Source organism: Diplotaxodon limnothrissa, linkage group LG20 (assembly GCF_057381915.1).
Source record: "Diplotaxodon limnothrissa isolate DT_005_m linkage group LG20, D_limnothrissa_male_GT1.1, whole genome shotgun sequence".
Taxonomy (NCBI): Eukaryota; Metazoa; Chordata; class Actinopteri; order Cichliformes; family Cichlidae; genus Diplotaxodon; species Diplotaxodon limnothrissa.
The window spans coordinates 8,107,345-8,133,329 of NC_140615.1; the positions used below are offsets into that span (position 1 = coordinate 8,107,345).

The 25,985-nt window shown below is 37.5% G+C and overlaps 2 protein-coding genes across 4 annotated transcripts in view; both read left to right on the forward strand.

Annotated features, from left to right (window-relative positions):
* tp73 (tumor protein p73) overlaps window positions 1-17,213 on the forward strand; it is a 25,676-nt gene extending 8,463 nt beyond the window's left edge. Inside the window, exons 1-12 of one of the 2 annotated variants that reach the window (XM_085343818.1) lie at window positions 3,706-3,726; window positions 4,532-4,780; window positions 11,543-11,729; window positions 12,019-12,134; window positions 12,688-12,797; window positions 12,913-13,055; window positions 13,673-13,761; window positions 13,954-14,081; window positions 14,516-14,670; window positions 14,784-14,916; window positions 16,358-16,451; window positions 16,815-17,213. In XM_085343818.1, coding sequence (XP_085199944.1) covers window positions 3,706-3,726; window positions 4,532-4,780; window positions 11,543-11,729; window positions 12,019-12,134; window positions 12,688-12,797; window positions 12,913-13,055; window positions 13,673-13,761; window positions 13,954-14,081; window positions 14,516-14,670; window positions 14,784-14,916; window positions 16,358-16,451; window positions 16,815-17,213 — 1,824 coding nt within the window. Of the gene's footprint in view, window positions 1-3,705; window positions 3,727-4,531; window positions 4,781-11,542; window positions 11,730-12,018; window positions 12,135-12,687; window positions 12,798-12,912; window positions 13,056-13,672; window positions 13,762-13,953; window positions 14,082-14,515; window positions 14,671-14,783; window positions 14,917-16,357; window positions 16,452-16,814 lie in introns of those variants that run through there. The other variant, XM_085343817.1, reaches the window with a different exon arrangement.
* A 1,731-nt stretch (window positions 17,214-18,944) lies between these two features.
* Window positions 18,945-25,969, forward strand: rer1 (retention in endoplasmic reticulum sorting receptor 1). 2 transcript variants are annotated; one of them, XM_085344318.1, is made up of 8 exons: window positions 18,945-19,007; window positions 20,372-20,453; window positions 20,741-20,845; window positions 21,273-21,369; window positions 22,097-22,175; window positions 23,377-23,512; window positions 24,458-24,512; window positions 25,892-25,969. In XM_085344318.1, the coding sequence occupies exons 2-8, from the start codon at window positions 20,373-20,375 to the stop codon at window positions 25,900-25,902; spliced, it is 564 nt and encodes a 187-aa protein (XP_085200444.1). In that variant the 5' UTR covers window positions 18,945-19,007; window position 20,372; the 3' UTR covers window positions 25,903-25,969. The 2 variants fall into 2 exon arrangements, with proteins under 2 accessions (XP_085200444.1, XP_085200443.1); XM_085344317.1 differs by lacking the exon at window positions 25,892-25,969 and having other exon boundaries at window positions 24,458-25,007.
* The last annotated feature ends 16 nt before the right edge of the window (window positions 25,970-25,985 follow it).

Sequence of the window (25,985 nt, forward strand, 5' to 3'; positions counted from 1 at the left end):
CTAAATGGTTTAGCGCAGAACACAGGCAAAATGTAAGCTTTTATAGAGGTGTCACACTTGCTGGTGATCCATTCATTCTTATTTAAGGATTTCAAAGAGTCCTGTGAAAGCTTGCTCATTTTCAGTTTGATGTCTGCAGAATTAAAAGGTCAGGACAAGGTCACATTTCTCACTGTGCGACATACATTTTTATTCCAACAATAATTTACTTCTGGGAGACTCTAACAGCGTCAATATTATGGATTACCTTAATTATTCATAAGATGATGAAGATTGCAGGGCTTTTCCATTATTTAATTGCTCCCTTTTTTGACAATGTTTTGCTATCATCAAATTCAAAATGAGCTTAAAAATGTACAAATAGATTCAAAATACAGATAAATTAAAAAATCTGTTTCACTTATGGTGTCTTTTGAGTAAAATATTATAAATGAGCTTTAAATTATTTGAATACATTTCACATTGAATTCTGTTTACACGGTCTTCCAGCTGAGTCAACAGCAGTTTTATCAGTTAATTTATTCTCAGTTTTCTTACAGTTTCTTTTACAGGTTTTACAAAATTTATTATAATATACACTTTCATTTTGCCTAATTGTTCACTCCAACCACTTGATCTTTCAATATGAAATCAAAAGGAACTCCCAGCTACACTCAGTGTCCCCCCCCCCTTCTTCTGATCTGGAGTATTGGTCAGATATAATCTTTATTTGGGCAAGTCTGGGCCTGCCAAGCTGGTTAATGAATAGTCATGAGAGAAAGAAAAGAGGTGGAGCAAGGATTTGTTGTTAGATGCAGAACAAGGAGAAGGCCCAGTAAAGTAAGGGAAACAAGTGGAGAACAGAGGCAGGACATCTTTTTTCCCTCCATCATGCCCTGCTTTAAAGCAGGTTCACCTAGAAATGGAGAACTCAGCTATTACAGTCACCCTTGAACAGAGTCTTATGAGAGACATCGTAGAAACACACTTTATTTTTTTAGAAGCTGTAAGATGCTGTTGGATGTGGTAAGTGAACGAGTGTAATTTGCTGATGTTGGGTCATATTCCTTCCTTTTTGCTTTTGGAAACTGCACACTTAGAGGAGAATATCTCATATTACTTTGTTTGAAACTTGGTGTTCGTTGTAGAGCAACTGTTTTTCAAGTCAATGGCAGTGCTCATTACTCATCATGCTGCGAAGACGCATGGATGTGTGAGATGTGCTTGAATTGGAGCTGCTCTTGAATTAAAACAATTTGATTAGTTTGGTGGAAAGATGGAGATAGTTTTATCACTACTTTGTCAAACTGGATTATTATGGAAATTCTATGATAAAGCACAAGCAGAACTCTCAAATCACATCCTTATCATACCACTATATTCCAATATTAATCACTGGGTTTTAGAAATTGACCAAAACATTAACGTGATTTACTTTTTGCTTGAAAATTCTCTACAGAGAATTACAGCGTCTACAGATCACTGTGAAAATGAAATTTATATCCTATTCCTGCTCTTTGGAGATATTCCCAATAGAGGGCAACCTTCTTACACCGCACACTACTCTTTACCTCCACTTCTCCTCACCTCTGTTTAACATGGCTGGTGTCGTTTAGACATGCTTCACTTTTGATATAATACCAGACCGTTCATTTATGCAGCACAGTTATTCTTTTTGGTCATGCTGTTTCCTTAAATCAATTGGAAAATATAAATAGTTGGGATATTGTGTTGTTAAGTGCTGAAGGCTGTTTCATTGAGTAAGTGGCTCTGAAAACAGGTCATTAGGATTTAAACTGTCTCTTTATCCTCAGCCTATTATGTTTCACTCATCTTGACAGGTGAAGGTTGCTGCTGCTGCCTGAAGTAAATGTTTTAAGCCTTTAAAACTTTTCTTTGAGTGGCAGCTACCAGGATGACTGCCCATAGGGGACATCAGACGCTGCTGGGCTGGGAAGTGTAAACACTTAGACACATCGTATCGCGCAAACACATTTACTCACATAGTTGCAGTGGAGGTTTTAGCTCTGTTTCAACTTGTTATGGATTGAGTTTAGGTATTAAGACCAAGCACAACGCACCTGTGAGTGTGAGTCTCTCTTGCTCTCTCAGTGTGTGTGTGTGTGTGTCTATGTGGGGGCGTAGGCGTGGGTGTGTGTGGCGTTTTCTGTTGTTGACACATACACCTGGGCTTCTCTTGTGCCTCTAAAGCCCCTTTGATAATACCTATTAGATGGAAAATTTCAAAGGTGGTAAGCGCTAAGACACTAGAGGGATGTCAGAGTGATTTGTGTGCACTTTTCATGAGAAGACAAAAAAAGCATTCATGCTGATATTTGTCATGTTTTAAAAAAAAAAAAAAAGGATATGCACGTTCATCTAAGTTGATGCTATGAATGTGCTTCTTTCTGTTGTAAGATTATACATTTAAGACATTTGATATGAATGCTGGGAATTACATTGCATGTCTATTAAGCATTAATTAATTTTCCCTCTTTATCTGTTTATCCCAGTTGTATCCTGTGTGAGGTGCTATCTCACATAAACTCACGTTAGTGTCAATGTATGGCTCCAAAGTCCCACGCATGCGTGCATCCTCATTTAACCTGCATCGTTTGCATTAAGTCTTGGACATTGACCTGTGCTTTTGCTTTCAGCTGCTGAACCATGGCATAGAAACACACGAGGTTTACGTATCCTTGTGTAACTGTATTAAATTTTGTGTCCTTGTAAGTTTCAGCGCTCAAACTTAAAGTAATAAGTAGAAGAGCCCTGGGGAACGATCGTGTGGTGAAGTGATCCAATATATTTTCAGTTTATGGGGAAAGTGAATAGAACAAAATACAATAATAAAAAAAGGAGAAGTGCAGTGGTGGGCCAGGTAAATGATCACTCAGCTTTCCCGTGTGACACATGATTCTTCAGATAAATGTCCCTGTGAATTCAGATTCATCTCAGATTCATCTTACTTCCAGTCACAGTTTATAGATTTTTCAACTAGTCCCAGTCTGACAATTTATAAGTGGTATAACTGCTTTTGTGCTAATTAAATATTACTACCCTAATCCACCTTCCCACACAACCTTAGATGAAACAGTTTGTTTAACGATATTCACTGTAATTACATGCTCATGGATGGATTTTGACTTAAGCAAGTTTCATCCTTCTTTATTAAGGCTAGCAAAGTTTTGAAAAGTCTGTGCTAATTTAATGTTGTATTGATTGTGGGGGTATGACTGAGTGGCGGGGGTATCTGACCCTTGAACGCTTGTCCTTTCATATGCTGTTCTTCTTGCCTCTCTCTCTGTCTCTGTCTCTCTCTTTCTCTCTCTCTCTCTGTCAAACCAGACAGTGTTTACTTAGTGCAGGCCTTCACAAGGTGTTTTGGAGCATGTGTGTACATGCACCCCGGCATTGCCGTCTATGTCCGGGCATGCCATAATTAGAATGTCGTACAATTTTTTGGGTTCCCATCCCTCTTTCCCTTTCTGCTTCTCTCCTCTCATCTCAGTCTATCGTTTCTCTCTCTCCTCACCAGTCCTCACCTTTCTTCCCTGTCCTGGCAGTACATGCGCCTATGTGTGAGTGAGTGAGCGTGGTATGTCCACTGATGCACACCTTGCTTGAACTCTGTGGTTAGGCTCTGGTCCAGCACTCTCTTTGGTTTGCTGTGTTTGGACGTTTGACTGACTGAAGATTTGACAAATGAGACCAAAGCAGTAGAGGATGTACTACGTGAAGAAGAAGGTAAAGGCTTTTGTTTTTGTTTGGTTTTGGAGGGGTTTTTTGGGTATGTGTGTGGAATAGAAACGGTTCAACTGGAAGCTGCCATCAGCTTCAGTTGTTTGACACGTGCACAATGCGGGCAACAGGGATGAATCCAGGAATGTGTTTTCACACTAAAGATTATTTTTGGTTTTCAGAATATTCTTTGCTGCCGACTTTTCTTGTTCTGTCTCAGTCAACTGACTATCTATTGGTTTCATGTTATTCACAGATTGTTTTAGTTTGAAGAGCAGGAGGTAGACTGTGGTGGACTGCAGCTTGTGTTTTCTAACTTTTTTTGAAATCACATGTTTTTAATACTTTTTCCTTCTACTGTAGCTTTTGAGTTTAAAAACAAAATGCAGGCCTCACACGAGACACTAGCAGAGTTCAGTACATCAAATCTTTTTTTTCATCCATCATACCGAAGAGAGAAAAGAGAATGGCAGGCAATTAGGCAGATCACTCCTGTGTTTTACAACTCTACACCTCTTATAGCCCCGAGGAAGGTACAGTGTGGACCTCACTGCAAGTGCCATTCACAGATTCACCTCTACACACCTGTTGATGTCGTTTTTATGTATAAATCATAAAATAGTTACGCATGCCCCCACACACACTGTGCATCACGCGCACTACCCACATCTCCCTTCCAAGTGTAACCCGACCTTCCTTTGAGCCTCTAAGCCCCTGTCTCTGTGACACCTCTACCTGTGTCCTCCCTCTGCCTTTTCCCCTCCCTACCTCTTCACCTCCCTCATTGCCTTTTCTCTTCATTTCTTCACAGTCCCAGTACAACTTGCTGAGCAGCAGCATGGAGAGTCTGGGGAGCCGTGCGACATCCACCAGCCCCTACAGCTCCGAAAACGCCTCTTCGTCGGCCGTGCCCACCCCCTCACCTTACTCCCAGCCCAACTCCACCTTTGAGGGCTTGTCGCCTGCCCCTGCCATCCCTTCTAACACCGATTACCCTGGGCCACATGCCTTCCAGGTGTCCTTCCAGCAGTCCAGCACAGCCAAGTCAGCCACATGGACCGTGAGTATATACACACACACACAAACACACTGTTGTGGCTATGATGTGTGCTGGTGTATGTCTGTGCATGCAGGCTTCTCTTACTCTTTCTAGCTCTCTGTCTTACTAAGTAACTCCCTTGAACACACATAAACATGCACACAAAGACACTCGTTCACATGGACACTCACTCAAGTCAGTACATGTGCAGGCGTGCTATGTGTAAGCGAAAGTAGCGCACGACTCAGTGATTCATCTTGTCCTGTACTCACCTTTTATGAGTCTGTTCTGTGTTAGTCTTTTGGAAGACTTTGTTTGGTTTCTTTAAGTAGTTCGAGTGAGAAATAAAAATATCATATCATATGAGTTTATGTAATTTAGAGGTTATTTTGATTAATATATTTTGGTGTACTGTCTTTGAGTATATTAGAAATTGCTGCCTCATGTGTTGTTTCACTTTATCAGTGCAATAATCCATTTTAATGATAATGTAATTACACAAATAGTATTTTAAGGTTGCTTGATTATGGCAAAAATCATCGTCATGTTTTGGTTTTTTTTGGTCAATATCAATAGGTCTTTATTTATAGCCAATGCCTGAACACATTGTAGCACAACTTCAAAAATGTAGACATTGTGTTATTTTCTTAGCTGACTGTAACTGCGTGTAGACTGATTTCTACTTGATTGAACTGGGATAAAAATTCACATTGGATGTGATGTTTGCCTCTTCTACTCCTCTAGAATGAGCTACATTAACAACTTTCAGCTGGAATTCAAACTTTTGAGGTAGTATTTTAAAAAATAATTTAAAAAAAATCAGAGGAATATGAGTATTGGAAATTTACACACCAATTATCAATTCTAATGAACGCAATGCACACAACTACTTTGTGATGTGATTGCGGTGAGGGGTAGGTGAAATAGAGGCTGTGTGTGTTGTTATGACCTGATGAGAAGTCTGTTCTCCTCAAAAAGTGTCACCTCCAACTGTCTCACAGTTGACCTCCCAGAAACAAGTGAAAGATAAAGCACACTTCCTTCTGTGTGTGTGTGTGTGTGTGTGTGTGTGTGTGTGTGTGTGTGTTTGTCTCTGTGTGCATTGAGGCCTGTGAATGTGTCTGTGTGATAGATTGAGATCCTCTGCGTATGTGTTTGCTAAAGTTAATCATGCATGGTGAGCTTCTTCATTCAGCCCTCAGTGATGTAAGAAGATCCTCCTCTGGACATTGGAACTGTGGTCTTTGACCTGTTGCTTTTCTTTCTCTGTCTCTTTCTTCCTCCGGTCTTAGCACACACTCATGGCTGTCACCTCTGGCGCCTAAAGTTCCCCCTCTTCTCTCCTCTGCTCTTCTCTCCTGCCCTTGAGTATACCTGTCATCTCCTTTGTCTAACTTCTATTCTCATCCATTTCATTAAATCTTCTGCCAAAACACATCCACAGAAACCAGAGAAAGCATGCACAAAAATATTAGTTTGACCTGATGACTTACTGCCATGAAATGATCCGAAAACTTGTTGTGACCTGTTTGGTTTAATGTGATACTTACTATTTACCCTGCCTTTTTCTACCTACGGTGCCATTTTAAAGTTCAGAATGCATCTTTTGACTTCATTCAGAAAGTACATAACATCCGAAAAAGAACTCTAACAATACCGTTTAGCTTTTAATTAAAAAATCAATAAAAGCCTGCCAACAGACCTCTTGTTTTTACAGCAAAACTCTTAATAGTTTTTGAAAACTGTATTTTGCTACAATTTTAACAGAACAGAAGAGAAATATATTTTTTAAACTGCCTAACAATTTAAGTTATAGCGTCTTGCGTGCGTGTGTGTGTGTGTGTGTGTGTGTGTGTCTCTCTGCGCTATAAGAGGAGAAACAAAGGAGTGTTTGACTGGCACACGACTTAAGATACAAATGATGAGGCAGCAGAAAAGGATTGTGAGGAAACCTGTGATTATTCAGATGCCTCTGCTGCCATTAAACAGGAGGGATTAGAACAAAAAGAGAGACTAGGTGATTGCTCATAGCTTTGGTGGAGTTTACTGTAATGCTTTGTTTTATCTTGAATGCCTGATTATAAGACCGGCAAATTATAAGTGTTATTATATAGCTATGGAAAAAAGAAAATGTTTAATCTGTGAAATGACGGAGTATGATAATATATGATTTTCTACTGTATAAAGCATTGATTTCTTTAAAGGAAGTGTTACAGATAGTTAAAAAAGAAGTTCACCACATGTAATACCTATAGAATATGCAGCCGTTTGAGGTAAAACATCCTGGAATATAGACATAAACTCTTTCCCAATAAAATGACAACATATTTACATTTTACTGAAAGTGAAGTAAATAATTTTACTGAAAGTGAAGTAAATAAAACAATAATCAGAAAGAAAAGGCATTCCAGTCAAGCCTCTCAGGATGACTACATTTCTACTAATGGTAGGGGATTACCCAAAAGATTGCATGAGGATTTATGTGTGTCTGAAATGTGGATGCAAATATGGGTGTGCGTATTTATGCGAAATTCAGTAAAAGACCCAAGTTTGAACTTGTTTGGAAAAAAGGGATGACTATAAGACTGAGTCACCTTGTCTGAATGTAGAAAACAGGAGTTTCATGTGTATTCCTTGTGGCCTCAGGCAATGTGGAATACCAAATGGCATAGGGGCATATTCAATACGAGCAGCTTCCTAGCTGCCCTTCTTCATGCCCCTCTGCCTTTTCCTCTCAAGGGAAGATATCTACTTATTCCATTGAGCATTTTTCATTAAATCCCTTCGTCTCACATTCCACGTTATCAGTTTAATCAGAATTGCTGCCATTATTTTTCATAGTAGGGATTATCTGATTACTGGGGGTTTCTCCTTAATACTGTAAGGTCTTTGCCTCGAAGTGACTATTGTTGTGACTTGGCACAGAATAAATAAACTTGACTTGACATCATTAGTGACTGACAAAGCATTCGGTTGTGGTATATAGAACTTGTCATTAGATTAGTCCAACTCTGGTACCTTTCAAAGGAAAAGAGACGAGAAGTCAGGTGAACACAGAGGAGGAGACACAATCCTGGTTTTCTCATCTATCAAAGTATTTCCACATAGAGTTAGTCCATCCAAACCCATGTTAAGCTGCTCTGGCAATCAACCCCCCCACCCCCACCCACGTCTAGTCAAGACAGCATCCATTAGTGATAATAGCTCTGAAACTCTGCCACTCTCCTGCCCCTTGAAGATGATTCTTCTGCTTGGATGCAGGCAAGCATCACCATGGCTAGAAATAAGATCTAACACCTTAGTATTGTCATATAATAAGACCCCTTTCCATACAATCAGACTTTAGTTTGTGTGTAAGTGTATATGCACATGCATGAGTGTTTGTGTGTCTGTCTGTGTGTGTACAGTATGTGGCAGTAGTAGGAAGGGGTGTGATACACTCAGGATGCAGGCTCGAGCATGCACTACACAGCGGCTTGTCAGAAGCTGCTCTTCCCAGCTATTAGCCTCTCTCCGTTAGGACACACGTCCCAACATGTTCTGCACAATGCATCCCTCCCTTCCTTTCCTGATGCATCATCCAAAGCCACATCACCATTGGTTTTCCTGCCAAGCATCAAATGTGGGAAACCAGAGTTGATGAGAAAGAGAATTCACACATTTGGGACGCATGATATTTCACAGGGGAAATAAATGTGCTCCTAGTTGGAGGACTGATCGTTTTGTGCTGTAAAACAAGTGCTTTTGTAGTATACAGTGTTTAAAGAAATCAGCCTAATCAGCTAATATCTTAACTAATTTCACTATAGAACAGGGGCTCTTGTTGATGTTCTGGACTTTGAATTGATAACAGCTAAGCGCCACAGAGAAAGCTAATATTTTAAGCATTAGGTCATGCTGTGTGTCCCATAATACTCTGTGAAACACAGTGTTTATGTTAATACTCTAAAGGAGTTAACCGTAAGACTCCATGTAGCTACTTGAAAATCACTAAAGTCGAATGGCTTTATCTTATTTATGTTTTATTTATTTAAATGTTTTTTTAATAGGCTCTTATGGTTCCCTCATAGCCTAAGCTTTACTTTTTGGATTAGACAAAAAAGATTACTATATTGTAAGATTATAATTCATTATGGTTCATTAGATCTTTTAACATGGGTGACTTTTAGGTTTCCTATACTAATTTACTTCCAATACACGATGATTACAGTGTATGAAAAGTCAGCTTATATGGTACTGTATATCAGCTCACTGTGTCTGTGTGTGTATGAATGTACATAAATAAATCTGATATTTGTTACGAAAATTTACAGCGGGCAAGCTGCTGCCTGTGAGTATGGATGACAGTTTGGCAATTAACACCTCTTCTCAAGGAACCTGTCAGGGCCTGTCTCCATTGGTCCACCGTGTAGAAGCAAAGATGAATAGATGAATGGATGGATGGATGAATAGATGGATGGACAGATGGCAATAAAATTCCTGTCCCTACCATTATGGCATAATTTTCTAAACTTGATCAGACAAGAGTCTTTTGGTGTGGATTTATGTATGTTTCTGACCAAGACAAACATGTGAGCTTCTAATACAGATCTAATACACTTTTACTGCAGTAAATCACAAACTCTCAAAATGACACACTGACCAAAGGAAATACAACATGTACATTAAAACAATGTTTTGGCAGTGGCTAAAAGCACTGTTCGCAAAACTTGTCCATCTGAAAGTCAGAAAGAATATTATAAGAGTTAACAATTTATCACAAAAGCAGTCGATCAAAAAACAGTTTTCACTAAATTGGTGAAGCTTTTACTTAATTTTCAAGTTACCTAAAAGTTTCATTTAGGAAACTTTAAATGAAAAAAAATGAGACCACTATTTATCCGAACAACTTTAAACACAACACTACACTTCTTTTGATTTCCAGCAGGATACGTGCCAAATTTCTCCTTTTCTTGCAAGAAAAGCATAAACAGACAGACGTGTATAAAGAGATTGCTTCATTCCGTTTTTAAATTAATAAATTGTATTCTTACAATTTATTCTTTTACCCCTCTGTCCATTCTTAATTTCCTTTTCTCAGTCACCAAAATTTTTTTTTATTCCAACTCAGTGACAAAGCAACTAATCCAAGTTTGGCATATTTGTTCTCCTTCTCTTCCTCTTCCTCTCTACTCTCTGTGCCTTTTTTGTGTTTTGAAACAAAGCCCAACTTGTCCATCACTCATCTTTTCCTGCATCAGATACTGCAGTTCTTTTAATAGCACTGCACTTCTGACACCAATACAGCTACATTTACACACAAAGAAATATGTCTGTGTGTGTAAAAATGAAATTTAAAAAAGTAATAAAGGGCAAAAAATAAACAAAAAAGAAGGGAAAAGGAATAGTGTGGTCGTGATAGCCGCTGTCTATCAGTTACAACTGAACCAACTCACAAACACGTTCATGTGGCCTTTCCTTTTTATTGTTGGCCTCTGTAATGCAGAGATACGTGAATCCTGAGAGTCAGATAACCTGAGAATGAAATTCTTCACTTTTGTCTAATAAATTTCTTTCTTTACTATCACAAATAATTCTTGTTTGTTTGTTTTTAGAATTGCCAACACACTGTCCTATACTTATCATGTAACCTGCCGTGTTCCATGAGTCTCTCTCTATTATTTCTTCTCTCTGTGTTTCTATTTCTTTTTGCTTTCTATAATCTAGAAAATGCAAAGAGACAACTTCACGTGGACTCTTTGTTTTTTTCTTATGCAGCAACACAAATGTTGACCTGCGAGTGCTGTAGTTCTCCCATACGGTACGCATTTGCATTTTAAGCTCACTTTAGCAAGTCTACACAGGAAAGAACAGACTTTCTATTTTTTTTCCTGGAAGGTCGTAGTTTGATCACAACAGGAGAGATTTTTAAGATTTTGTGATTGTGTTGGGGCATGTTTAGGCCATTTCATTCCTTGTGATGTCTTTGGGTGCATGTGTAATGGCATTTCCACATGCACATTCATGCGAAAGCGCATGTATGTGCATGTGGAAATACTTGTAAACTGAGGAATTAGTGAAGACTGGTTGTGCACAGATCAGCATATTTTTATTTCACTTTAACTAGATGACTGCTACGCTTCCTGTAAGAAACTGTATTTTTCATACTATTGTCCAGAGAGAAGGTGTACAGTTACGCTTTTTCTCTATCACTTGCAGTATCTCACATTACTACCCACAAACTAAGTCTTCTGGGTAATTATCATGTATTCATGCTACACAACATTTACCTTTATAACACAAATGAAAATTTATTGCTGACTGGCTGATGTGTTTCTCTCTTCCATTCATACTCCTCTGCTCTTTATTTGACAACATTTGCTCTCATTCATGGTTTTATGTGGTAATTATAGTGTGCTGCTTTTACACCAAACTTTTTTATTATCATATTACGCAGCTCTTTATCTGTCCACCTTGTCTTCTGTCTCTTAGAGACTTATTTTTTTGTCTGCTGATAGGTGACTTAATTGTAGGTTATTTAATTTTGAGACAACAGTCCCACCTCCTGAAAGATTATTTTTGTAATTATGTCACTAGTAGTGTAATGTGTTCTCTTATTACGTTTATATATAACTATTCTTGAGAGCATGAGACGAAAGTCACTGGAGCAAGACTGCAACGCCTCATCGGCCATGACCTTTTGATTGATTTGTTTTTGCTTTTTTCACAAGCACATTAAATTCCCATTTATAAGTTCAGACCACTGATTTGAAACTTGACCGCGTGTGTTCTTTCTCTACCCAGTACTCTCCCTTGCTGAAGAAGCTCTACTGTCAGATTGCCAAAACCTGTCCAATCCAGATCAAGCTATCCTCCTCTCCTCCGCATGGCAGCATCATCAGAGCCATGCCCATCTATAAGAAGGCGGAGCACGTGACTGAAGTGGTCAAACGATGCCCCAACCACGAACTAGGACGAGACTTCAATGATGGTACAATCTGCTAATCTCTTCTTTTGAACATAAGTAATTATGCTGACATATTTTATACTTTTTATATGTCTCATTAGTGTTTGGCTAATTCTTGCTTGCATGGGGGACTGCAGAATGAGCATGTAAAATGCAAGTAACAGGGAGCAGCAGAACGTTAAATGCAGTTCACTTAACAACCACAAGCATCATTAAGAACAACAGTTTTCTGGACATTATACTACACAATAAACTGTACCTCGTATCTGCCAAGTTTAAATAAACCAACTCTCTCTCATGTTTATCTCCTCAGGTCAAGCAGCTCCGGCCAGTCACCTGATCAGAGTGGAGGGAAATAACCTCTGCCAGTATGTGGATGATCCTGTTACTGGCAGGCAGAGTGTCATCGTCCCGTATGAGGCTCCACAGGTTGGTGGTAGTGTACTTGACCTGCAGCGGGTCATAACAGCAGAGATATACATATGCATTGTATCAAGTATTTAAAGATACACAGAAAAAGCCTCTGATAAAATTTAGTTGTTTGTAAAATGGGCATTTTGCAGATATTTCTTTTGTTTTTGGACATTAAGCCAAGAGAAAAGACGAGACATATGATGAACACGTCAAAGAAACAGTCAGCTACAGTTAAGAATTTTAATACGAGGCTCATCTATAAATAAAGATGCCAGACATGTCCACGCAAGCACAAGACTCATCATGTCTGTCATGAAAAAGTTAATATAAAGTACATTTGTCTCTCATCACATCAACGTGCGCTACAACACCTCCCTCTGGTGGTGAATTGGTGTTTTTGAAAAAAAATTACTTGAGCGATGAAAAGAAATGAGCTTTTTTAAATACCGAGACCTAAAATGGTGTACAGTTACAGTTACACTTCTCACCATTATATTATGGTGATATAAGTACTTATACACTAATGGAAGCAAAGTAAAATCTAAAACCTTGTTGCTCTGTGTTACAGGTAGGGACTGAGTTTACCACCATCCTATATAATTTTATGTGCAACAGCAGCTGTGTGGGCGGCATGAACAGGAGACCTATCCTCATTATCATCACTTTGGAAACCAGGGAGTAAGGCAACAATTCATATTTCATACACAAACAGAGATATTTGGTTTGACATTTCATCACTTTTTTAAAACATGCTGCAATTAGTACATTTTCTTCTTCTATATAATCTCTGCAGCGGTCAAGTGTTGGGCAGAAGGTCATTTGAAGGTCGGATATGTGCATGTCCGGGCAGAGACCGCAAAGCTGATGAGGACCACTTCAGGGAACAGCAGGCCCTGAATGAGAGTGTGGCCAAAAATGGAAGTGCTAACAAGCGCAGTGAGTTGAAATAAGACTTCATGGGGAAAAAGTTTGTTTTAAATTATAACAGTTAAAGATACAATCATTTTAGCTTTTAAAGTTTTATTCACTTGTGTTTTCCTAATTTAGTTTTCAAATATATAAACAGTCTAGCCCAGAGGAGCATGGTGAATGTCCAAGATCTAAATTTGGACAATAAGTAGTCTCCATAAAGATCAACACACTAACAGCTGAAATCCCAGATATTAAATCTTTTACACCCAATTGAATTGATACTATACTTTGCCATATAATTTCATAACTATTCTTATTTGTAGAATCATATTCTAACTGGTGTACATTCTTATGTGTATTATTGTAGTTTCAGGTCTAAAGTGTGCTACAGTTTCATGTAATGGAAGACTGTAAAATTTTATATTGTGTATTGTGGTTCTAAAAAACCCAACTAGGAACAAGGACTTGAAATTAGCAATATTCATACCCCTCTGTATAAATGAAATTAGCAATAATTATGTGCAGCACATCAGCTTCATGTGAAACGGCATCATTGTTGTTGTACATCATGCTTGGTTGTTTGCTGTCTAAAACAGTGGTATAAATCTGCTTAATTATGCTTCTGTTTCTCTTATCTGCAGATTTTAAACAGAGTCCAACAAACATTCCCAGTCCAAACATTAACATGAGGAAGAGGCGGCATGGAGAAGAGGAGGTTTACTATATTCCTGTAAGAGCTTTCACACATGTATAATAAGAAAATTTAGATTCATCTATTAGCTTTCTAACTGTCAGACTCACAGTTTGTGAGTTTTTTGCTAATTTATTAAATTGTTGGAACAAAAGCACTATTTTTATTGGATGGACTGATTCAGCAGTCATTGATGGCTTAGGATAACGGTTGTGTCATGTTTGTGTGTAGGTTCGTGGTCGTGAGAACTTTGAGTTGCTGATGAAGATTAAAGACAGCTTGGAGCTGGTGGAGCTCGTGCCACAGCAGCTGGTGGACTCCTACAGACAACAAGCACAGCAGCAGCTGCTGCAGAGACCGTGAGTCACTTCAATGCACATACACTCATTTGGCTCTACATATAAAAGTTGTGTTTTTTATTTTATTAGGAACGTGCATCGGATTTGCCCGTTTTGCTGTTGTTCCTGCATGACCATAATATTGTCATTCCAGGTTTAATGTTGCAACTGAGCAACACTCAATAAAAGTAATGTATTACACACTACTTGTTACTTTTTCTTTAAAGTAATGCAGTGCATTACTTAATTACGTCATTCAGCCAAATTTAGGCTACTGATTGTGGTTTGGTTGTGACATTGTTATGATGATGTAGGAACAACATCAACACAGTGCAAAATTCCAAATGCACATTGAGTCTTCTGTATTTCATCAAATTGTAAAGTGTCTGTCATGCTCAGTAACACTGAGACAAACTCTTTCTCTAATCTCTGCAACATTCGTCTTTTTCCGTTAGGAGCCACGTGGCATCACCCTCCTCCTATTCTCCACTGTCCAACATGAACAAGCTGCATTCCCACGGAGGCCTCAGCAAGCCACCCTCAGTCAACCAGCTCGCAGGACAGCAGCCCCAGCAACACCACACTGCCCCCTCTTCCATGGCTCATATGGGTGATTATCTATGTGTGTGATTTCGTTTCAAGACATTACTTCCAAAACTGTTACAGTACTTTATCCAAGGTTGCTGCTGTTAGTTTTATTGATCACCCGTCCCTTTCCTACAGATCCAAACATGCTCAACAGCAACCACATGCAGGCAAATGGAGAAATGAACGGTGGCCACAACAGTCAGAATATAGTGTCTGCTTCTCACTGCAGCCCGCCCCCTCCGTATAACCCTGACCCCAGCCTTGTCAGGTACCTCACCCTCCAATGACACTCCTCCTTTACTCACCTGTAAAAAATAAATAAATAAAAAAAAAGGCCTCTTGACAATCAGATGCACTTGTCTGGTTAAATGTAAACTAGTGGCATAAGAATACTTTACTTTACTTGGCCATGTTTACATAGTATTATGTCAAACAGTGTTTTGGAAACGTTCTATTTTGCCACAAAATGTGACAAGATTGAGCTGTTTTTTTGTTTTGTTTTGTTTTTTTTAAACATAATGTTGTGGCTGTTTTGTAAAAGCTTGCAATAACAATACAGATCTGTAAACACCCTTTGAGAGTGCCATAGTAAAAGCCCACTGAAGACTTGGTAACATGGAAAAAATGTGTATACATGGCACAGTTAAAGTGGAAAAGAACGATAAGTAGAAAGGTCAAGTCAGTAATATTTAAAATAAAAGTGAAAAGAACATTTTTTGTTTTGGGGGTTGTTGTTTTTTTCAGTTTTAGCCCCTTTAATATTAAAATGTTCCTGTTCCGTGCAGAAAAAAATGAAAACCAGAACACAGCAAAAAAAAAAAAAAAAAGAAAGAAAAAAAAAAGAAAAAGAAAAAGAAAAAAAAAGAAAAACACCAATGCTTTCAGCTGGCTGGATTTATTATTTCAGGTTTCTGCTAGATGCATATAAGTGTTTAAATCACATGTTTATCAGCTCTCATTAAATAATACAGCATAACCTCTCAAGACTTGTAAAACCTCTGCTATGGATTTGTTACCTGCACTTGAAAAGCAGAAACTGTGTGTCTTACCTAGTTCTAAATTCCTTCACACTGACACTGTGTAAACAGCCATTCTTTGCAATGCAATGCAATGCAGCAGATTTTTTTCTTCAAAAGAAATGTTTAATTTCTATTTAATTTTAAACTATATTTTTTCTTTTTTCTTTTTAATTAATTTTACTTTTGTAAGCTATTTTATCCATTTTGCAGTCATATGACTTGCTCTTGCAATTTTAGCATTTTTGATACAGCAGGATTTGTCGTTTTGTTTTTGCAGACTATTATGTTAATTAAACCGTTAAATTGTACAGCTAGCTTCTTTTTCCAGTTACTTTGTATGTTACCAAAACGTTAACATTCATGTATTTATAATAAAGCTTCTTCATCAAAGCAATAATGGCCTTATGAATCATTAATATTGTATAAATGTATGTTTATGGTTTTAATTTCACTACAGTTCTTCAGATGTATAGTTTCTGTATCCTTTAGTTTATATCTGTGCCCTAAATCGCCCTCTTATTTTACTTAGAATAAGCTATAGGGACTTGTCCCCCTATAGATATTACTACAGTAAATCCAGAAAATACTTGTTTTTCTCTTTCAGCTTTTCTCAGGAGTAATGTTTTTGTTTAAGTCCCAGTTTTAGGTTGTATCTCTGGTCTAAGCAGGCCTTCTTTTCTCCCCATACAGCTTTCTCACCAGTCTGGGCTGTCAGAACTTCATTGAGTACTTCACTTCCCAAGGCCTCCAGTCTATCTACCATCTCCAAACTCTCTCCATGGAGGTAACCAGTTTGTTCCTGCACATACAATCTACAAGCAGTAGAAATAATAGACATAATAAGAAATGTTACATGTAATTATTAAAACAAATAAAAGAAAGAGAAGAAAAGGTAAAAATGGCAACAAAAAAAGAAACTGCAATAAGAGACACAAAACAGAAAAGTAAAGCAACAAGGTACAAACAAATCCCAGATAATTACTGACCACTAGTGTTGATGCAAAGAATTACCTTATTAAGCAGGCTTAATACTTCCTGACTTCCTTTTGCATTTTCAAGCAAACACGTAAAGACACACTCTTATTGCTTTGTGTTTGCTTTTTTGCTACACTCTTGAACTCCTCCAATGTCTGTGTGCCCTCACTAGGATTTGGGTGCGCTAAAGATACCAGAACAGTCCCGCCTCATCATCTGGCGAGGTCTGCAGGACATGAAACAAGGCGCTCCCCTGCAGCTGCCTGCTTCTTCTCATCATCATGACTATCATGGGCAGCAGCTACTTCGCTCTAGCAGCAACATGACTGCCTCCGCAATGGCGGCCATTGGGGCTGCAGGTGGGGAACTGCAACGCCAGCGGGTCATGGAAGCTGTGCACTTTCGCGTCCGCCACACCATCACTATCCCCAACAGGTCCAGCGTTGTTGGGACATCAGGCATGACGGCTGCTGATGAGTGGGCTGACTTTGGTTTTGACATGCCTGACTGCAAGGTGTCACGGAGCAAGCACTCCATCAAGGAGGAATTCATGGAAAGTGACATTCACTGAGACTGAATAAAATCTTGGATCTTCTTTCCCAGAAGTTATTGTCAGCATCAGCTTACTGCAGTGTAACTATGTGACTAGGGTTGTTAAATATGTGTTTAGCTGCTCTTGTCATATTTTGATGATCAATTTTGATTCTGAGATATTTTCAGTGTGCTCATGCACTTTCATGTGCAGCCAGAAGTTTGTGCTTGAACTGTTGTTCCATCTAATATTTGAAGATAACATAACAAAGTTTACGTCTTCAGTCTTCAAAGCAAAATGCATTGTAACAATATAATTGTCAAAGCAATGCTGAACACACATGATCTGGACTTTGCTTTTTGGAACGCTGATAAGTGCAAAAGCAATTTTTTGGGGGGTGCACTGTGCAATAAGTAATAACACATTTTTCTTTTACAGCATATGTGACATTGTTCACAGTAACATAAATGTCAAAAGAGGTAAATCACCACTGCATTTTATGTTTAGATGCCAAAAATAGGTTCTCATCTGACTTTTTTTTTTCTTTAAGTTGTCCTTCACTTGTACAAATGTATATACTTTATCATGTAAATGTTTTGGAGTAGATGTTGTTGGAAATAATAGAGTCAACATGATGTATCTGCTGTTTGAACCAAATGACTAGAACTGGGTAAATCGAATCCATAACTATGGGAACACAATTGTGTATTTTCAGTGGGTATGATAACGTGATGACCGTAATGTGGTTCGGTGTGGTGGTATCGTTTATGTGCAAAAAAAAAAGTGCTTTGGTGTTAGTAGTTGTACGCTGACACTTACTGTTAAAAATTAGGTATTGCCTAATACTTTTATTACGTTCTAGAAAATATGCCGCTCATTATTTTATAGTAACACACTGCAACACAGATAGGAGACAAACAAAAAAAGCATACTCAGTATTATATCTTAATACCAGGGATTTGATTAGATTTGTGAATGGATATTGTGCTATCCCTGTACATCAAGAAAACTAGATAATGAGCAGCATTTTTGTCCTTGTATTTGTATTTTGAAAACCTTGCAGGGCAAGGTACTCATAAATTCATTATAGCCTACTCTGTAGCTAATCTTCATGGCACTTGTTTGTAGGTATTTAATAACATTCCACTTAAATTTCTGGATTGCCATCATGAAGCTGAATGGTTCTCTTATTGTGTTATATTTGCTTGACCTTTACTTGTACCAGGGCGAAGGGTTTTGTCTCCCTTTCTAAGGCCCATTCTTGGAAAGACAATTTTTCGTCGTTTTTCATCTCATTATTACAAATGGTCAGAGAGAGAGCACTTTAATGCGATTAAATCATTTAGGTGTTTCAGTATTAACACCACAGTGTAAATAAAAGAATTTCTCCGTTTCTTGTTCTGTTTTTTTTTTTTTTTCAAAAGAAAAAAAATTGTTTACTGGTGTGTTTTTATTCATGAGCGTTCATTCGTTTCTGCTGTTGTTAAAATCACGAATTAAATTGGTTAAAACGTCTGCCTCTGCGGTCTCTTTTTTCAAAGTGACAAGGTTTTCAACCCAGTGGTCGGAAATAGTACTGAATGTTTAAGGAAACAGGCCAACCAGAGGAAACATTCTGATGCTGCGCTGACTTTTTATTATTTGAACCGAGAAATCGGTTCGTTTGTGATCGTTGAGGTCTGAAGAGTCATAGCGAATCGAGGTGGTCGGATTTCTGCTACTCAGCCTGTGGTATCCTCGCGGAAGTATTGACGTGTACACAGCAGTTTACACGAGAAGTGGCTAGTTTAGCTAGCTAGGTAGAGCCGGGTAGTGTCACAGCGGCCGTATCAGGTAAGAAAGAACTGCCATTGACAATTTTCGCTGTAACTGCTAATACAGCTGAGAGACACAAAGAGGTATTGAATCGAAGAATCAACATTGATTGTGATTGCATCATTCACTGAATATGGAGGTGTTTAGTATAGAATGGTTATATTTTAACTGTGCTAGCTAGCTGTGAAACTGTTGGCAACGTAGCACCGGAAGTGAGTTGTCAATTTTGTGAAGCCCTTGCTGGGTGTTGTAGTTTAAATGTGAACACAAACCAATTCTTGCAATCTAGGAGTAGTCAATAATAAACTACAAATTATTTTTTACATACTTTTACATGTGCCCAATTGGAGTTGTGGGAAATGTAGTCTAATACTTTCATTCTAACGGCTGAAGGGGGTCAAATGAAGCTGAACAAAACTACATCACCCATACAAACGTTAACTGGGGCCAAAGGTAGTGTACGTTTCGACGGCTAGGACCGCTTTCGGGGCTAATTTCTAAGCTAACGCGAAGAATTTAAAATAATATAAGATAAAGTAATACCTCTAGTACAACTTATTGAAGTTGTAGTGCACATCGTAGTTATTTTCCATTTTGCAAATGAGCCTATTTTGGTAGATATTGCTTCCTAGATGTTATCCTGCCTTCCTTAAGCTGTGAGCTAGTTATGCAGCTAATGCTAACCAGGCACAACCACAGCTCGTCACGGTCCTGTTCTTTTCCCCATTAAAATAAAAATAGCAAATCATTAAATGTCCTAACGCGTAATGCGTAGTTATCTAAGCAATCAACCTAGGCTACAGTGGATATAAATGTTGTTTTGGTGAGTAACCGACAAGCGCACCGAGAATATTTATGATCAGCTAATCAATTAAAATTCTATTAAAGGACCTAGGGTTAGATTTAATTTACAGAGATACATATTTAAATTGTTTATTTAAAGAAAATTACAAAGATTTTGTCACCTTGACTATTTGCGCCTTGATAGTTATCTGATCACTCTGATTAACCCCTCTTCTGGACATATGCACCTCGCAGATACAGGTCTTTCCGGACAGCCTATGTCTATTGTATTTACTTGTATCACAGTTTACAGAGTATATATTACACAAACTGAAACGAAACGTGTGTTCCAAAATGTGCAGTTCTTGGTAAAATCGTTCACAAATTTTCGTTTTACTGGGTATTTATTTCCAAATCCTTTAAGACAAAATGGGCACAGAAGAGTTTGTCATTTGTCAATTTATCACCTCCATTTTGTATCTTCAACTGGGGCCGTTGGTAGACATGGTCATGCTGAATAAGAGTATTGTGCAGTACTCTTATTAAAGTAGATTAAGTTCATACGCCACTAATCAAAATCTTTTTGTCCTTCCAATAAGAATGTCAGAAGGGGACAGTGCTGGGGAGTCAGTCCATGGGAAAACTTCTGTTGTGGCTGCCTTTTTCACACGAGTTGGACAGGTAATGTGTGAGATCAAGAATATCATATTCTTTTAAATAGGTTTAAATTTAGGGATACACCGATTGTGAAAATTCTGTCTTTTTAAAATGCCTTTTTGAACCAAGTCATTAAACAAAGACTTACCATTTTAAACATTAGCATTCATTGAGCCAAATCTCAGTAGAGACATTTTTAAAACTGACTTGCAAATATAAGTACGTCAGAACTGATGTTCACAACAGATAAATATGAACTTCATGTTTTTCAGCACCTCTGCAATGTTTATTCTGGTTTCTTTTTGTCACAGGTCTATCAGTCATGGCTAGACAAGTCAACACCATTCTATGCAATGCGGTGGGCAGGAACTCTACTACTTACTCTTGTCTACATGATCAGAGTGTATCTACTACAGGTAATTGTGTATTTCTGTGTGTTTTTCAGATTTATTTGCAATTAGTCAGCCAAGTTAAAAATGTTAATGAGGAATTCTAAATACTTAAATTTTTTGCTTGGCCTATAATAAATACTATCTTTATCAAGTTTAAAATGCCAACTCTTTATAAAGAGGGTTTGAAATCCTCATTCACCTCTAGTAGTTTTTAACCAATTGTATCTTACTTTCAGATCAAGGTTATTTCATTTTGCTATTATTCATTAAAAGTAAAATAATGCATTTCATAGTAAATCTCTCTGCCTTTATTGTCTTGTTTTGACTGGGATATTGCTCTATTCGTTAGGTGTTTATATCATAAAGTTCTTATATGTCTTGACTGATGTGTCTTGACTGACTCTAGCAAAGATGTCCTTTAATAAGGTTATTTTCTGATGCTCCTTTTCAGGGTTGGTATATAGTAACATATGCTTTGGGAATCTACCATCTCAACCTGTTCATTGCTTTTCTGTCGCCAAAAGTGGATCCCTCACTGCTTGAAGAAGGTTAGTCAACTCGGTCTCATTAAAGTAGTGTTTGTGATGTGAACATGGAAGTAGGCTACCTCATGGAGTATTACTAAACTGTTCATTTAGACCTTAGTACTTGCATCTAATCAAAAGTCTAAGCCAGCAATTGCCCAATCTGGGGTTTTTTTTTCTGAGAATTTTCTAATATAACTTTCAATTTATTATGAAAGATTTTAAAATAGTTACTGGAACAATAGACTATTACTGTACACTTGCATATTTACAAGTACGTATCTCAAAACTGAAATGCTTGAGTCCATATAGATACAGAAAGGGCACTGCATCTCAGTAGACAACAAAGTCCCACAAACAGTTTCTTCCTTTGTGCCATCTATTACTACTACTCTTAGGCACTTTGCAAAATGTTCTCTCATCCGTGCCTTTCTATTGTGTGTCTTCCTTCTGTTTTGCATATATTCCTGTCGTCTGTTATTTATTCTTGCTCTCCTACTATTTATATTTTATACCATGCACAGTTGGCGTGGAGCAGCCAAATGTGGTTTTATAGTAGCACTCTGTTTATGAGCAAGTGACCTCCTTGAATGGAATGTGTACAGTTGTGACTGTTCCCAAAAAATATATGAATTAGCCATTTTTACTGTATGTAACTGAAATTGTCCTATTTCTAAAGTGTACGTTGTTGTTGTTGATGTTCTTGTTGCTGTTATGGGATAACTCAACTAGTAACCTATATTATCTACAGATGAGGGCCCATCCCTTCCCACCAAGCAGAACGAGGAGTTCCGCCCTTTCATCAGGAGGTTGCCTGAATTCAAATTCTGGTGAGAGTTCAACATGGTCACCCAGGGAAATTGCAAATTATTTTCTTTAGAACAACCTGTGTGCTGAAAGATTATATTAAGCAAAGCTCCTTTAGAAATGGGTGTAGCATTTTAGGGTGAAACTAAAGACACAGAGTTTGAGTCATTTTTGTTTATTTTGATTTGACCTCATTGTCTCAAATTAATTTCTACTTCATTGACATAAAGATTGTGTCTGTAACCTTGACTTCCAAAAATAGTTTAAATACAAACATTTTCTTCAGATTTTTAAAACCACAACTTAATTTATTTTCACAGCAGCAATAAATTTTACTCACCACCTGCTGGTAGCTTAACTTAGCATCGATTTCTGCCATTCTGTGCTGTACCAATTTCAAATTATGTGTTAGGCCTTGAATCTTATTTGCATTTACAAATACTGTGTTCTCTTATATACTAAAGAAGAAAGGGGGGAAAACACACATTTGCTTGATATCTTTTTCTTTATATCAGATATGTACCTGATGCATGAAAATATCATCTTTGTTCCCTTTGCATGTTTATCTGCTTGATTAAAAACAATTTGACTTTCAATGTAACATGCTTACCCATGTTAAGTGGATATTGGGATATAACAATTACAGGATTAAATTATTTGTTCATTTGTTGTTTGGAGGGTTGCTGACTAAACTAAAGATTTTAAGTCTTATATTTTATTACGTCTTGCTAAGAACATCTTTCTGATTTCTACTCAAATTTGTGTCAGACTACACTTTGTTGCATTTTCCACTACCTTCTCTTTGTTAATCTCCAACCGTACCTAGTGATTTAGTACTGTGTAAAAGATTTAGGCAGAAAACAAACAAATACATCAGTACAAATTATCTTAGATACTGTGGAATACAATTAAAGTACATGTAGCTGGTCAGTTCTCAAGAGAGTATTCAGTCTGTGTTGGACCTATTTATTAGAAAGGTCTCACTCTGTTTTACTCTTAAAAGAATCTCAAGCCTGCGGTCTAGTTTCAAACGAAACATTTTAAAATGCAAAAGCCTAACCAGATAAAAGTTTTAGCGCTCTGTCTACTCTATATGCAGACATTCTCTTTCTCTTTATAACTTACATAATCTTGTTCTTCTGTACACGGCTGTACATGGACTCCTTGTTCTTGTTGCTTAAGATAACACTTTGACTCTGACTGTGTGTTTACTTTTCTTTTCAGGCATTCAGCGACAAAAGGCATCGTCATCGCCATGATTTGCACATTTTTTGATGCCTTCAATGTGCCAGTATTCTGGCCTATACTTGTAATGTACTTCATCATGCTCTTTTGCATCACCATGAAGAGGCAGATTAAAGTAAGTACAAACATACATCTCTTTGCTTAGTACATATTGATCATAGCTGCATTAGATTAACAGTAATTGGGTGCTTTGGGTCTGGAGGAATGTTTTCATCATCCATAGTCCCTATTTGAAACCTTGAGTTAAGTATTCCGACCAGTGACATCATGATGTATTTTGAAACATATTGTGACAATAAGTATGTCTAACTGAGAAGCCAAAGTCACTGGAACTCATTAATTAGAAGGTAATGATGCCTAAAGCACAACTCATAAATGTCTGTTTAGCGTTTATCTTAGAGTATAATTGTATTTAATTTAAAAAAAAAATCACCTAGTAATAAAGATACTATATCAAGATATGATATCATACTATGTCATAAATCAATTAAGTCATTGTGTTAGAGCCTACATAGCTGGATTTTGTTTGTTTTTTTTAATCTCAGAGGAGTAGCCATTGTAAACAATCATTTCACACACCCCAAGGTTACTTGCATTTTTTTTTATATACATACAGCAAGCAAGGACAGGACTATTACAGTTCTTTGAACTCAGTTAACAATATTGAACAATAGTCCTACACCAACTGCTTCCCTGCTGTTGCATAACTAAATCTTACTGTTAGAGTCTTACTGTTAGAATCTTACTGTTCCTGAAGATATGTTGTTCAAGAGTGAGTTGCCCAGTGTCCCTATGACAGTTTGGTCTGAAAGTGCCTACAGTGCAATAAAAACATTGCAGTCCACAAATTGCTTTTGGGTTAGACAGAGCCACAGGTTTAACCTTATATTTTATTGAAGGACCTTTATTGTATGAAAAGGGTGTCATTGTTGTTATCTGCAGTGCAGTTTATATTGTGATTCTGAATGTGTTGTAAAATATGCTAAGTCACTAAAAGTGTATGCACAAGCCTTAAAGTAAGTGTTGCTAACTCTCCTTTTTACTTCCTTGTCTTTTCTAGCATATGGTCAAGTACAGATACCTACCCTTCACACATGGGAAGAGGACATACAAAGGCAAGGAAGACACAGGGAAAGCTTTTGCTAGTTAAAAAAACTCCCACTCTCCCTTCCTCTTTGTTGCATTTAAAATTTATTGGCCACAGCCATTGGGGAATGATGAGGGTTAGAGATGTATTTTCTTTTTGTCAGTTGAACAGTAACATGAAAACATGAAAAATACAAGTTTTGATCCACAGTGTTCTCAGTGTTGGACGAGGATACGAGCAGCATGGATCAAATTAGTCTAAAAATCTAAACTACTCCCTTTGTCTAATGAGGGTTTTTTTCTGTTTGTTTGCTTTTTGGGGGCTTTGTTTTGTTTTTCAAGGATTGATCTGCAGTTACTCAGTAATAGTTAGGACTAAGTGCTACCTTTTGCCTTTCTAACCCTAAAGAGTAACAGTAAAGACATCAAAACTGAAAGAAATTTGCAGTAAAATGAGTGATTTTTTTTTTTTTTTTGTTTGTTGTTGTTTTGTTATGCTTTGTTTCCACTGGTTTATTCCAGTACACCCCCTCTCTAAAATTCACTAACTTTTAATTCATGTAATTTCTCATTTACAAAAATATGATAAAGTTGTTAACGTGATATCAGATGGAAATGCAAGAGTCTTCAAATTAAAAATTTTCATCTTCGTGATGAGAATATCCTGCTGCTCTGACTTAAATATCTCTGGCGCTTGTCCTTTGTTCTAAATAAAGATACCTGGAAAAATTGGCTGCTTTTTACGTGAATATTCTTTCATGAAGGCCCCCCCCCCCCCCAAAAAAAAAAAACCAAAACAAAAAACTTCCTGTTAATCTATAAAATGAATTACATCCAGCCAGCACAATGTTTAAAAACTTTGATTGTCCATTTGATTTGTTAGCTACCCTGTATAATTTTGTAATTCAAGGAGAGTGTCACTAATCCCAGATAACGTAGTTGCCTGTAGTCTGCAGTCATTCTTAAATCACTTATTTCTACTTTTCCGCCTTCGTAGAGTTTAACTACTGGGAAACTGGGATGGAAATCATTTTGGGTGTAATTACCCCAGGGAGATAAATTGGGTGACTGAGCAATTAACATGAAATGGCAAGTCAATGAATTTGCTTTACCTCAGATTTTTAGACCGTTAAGTGGGTATTTATTCAAAACCTAATGTGTCCTAAAGTGCATAACCAGTATTCCAGATAAATTCATAATGTGGCTTATTTGAGAGCAGTCAATCAAGCAAGTTTATTTCAATGACCCCATCTCTTTGAAATATTTAGCAATCTTTGTTTCAAAGACTGAGGCTCATTTGGAATTTGTAGACTGGCTGTTGTTGTCTTTCACATTCTGTGTAAAATCTTTTAAGAGTTGTGGTAAATGTAGTCATTCCAAGCAAACTGTTGTTCTCTTTCTTTTTCAGAGGAAACATAAGAAAACAGAGATTGAGAGCTTTTATTAAAAGAAATGGATGAAGTGGGTGGCGATCACATACTTTTCTATGAACCAGTTGATTT

What these genes read in the sequence shown, in the direction of transcription:
- rer1 (XM_085344317.1), top strand. Translation starts at nt 20,373, where the DNA reads ATGTCAGAAGGGGACAGTGCTGGGGAGTCAGTCCATGGGAAAACTTCT. An exon ending in TCAGAGTGTATCTACTACAG is followed by an intron (nt 20,846 to 21,272) that starts GTAATTGTGTAT and finishes GCTCCTTTTCAG; the next exon opens with GGTTGGTATATAGTAACATA. An exon ending in TCCCTCACTGCTTGAAGAAG is followed by an intron (nt 21,370 to 22,096) that starts GTTAGTCAACTC and finishes TATTATCTACAG; the next exon opens with ATGAGGGCCCATCCCTTCCC.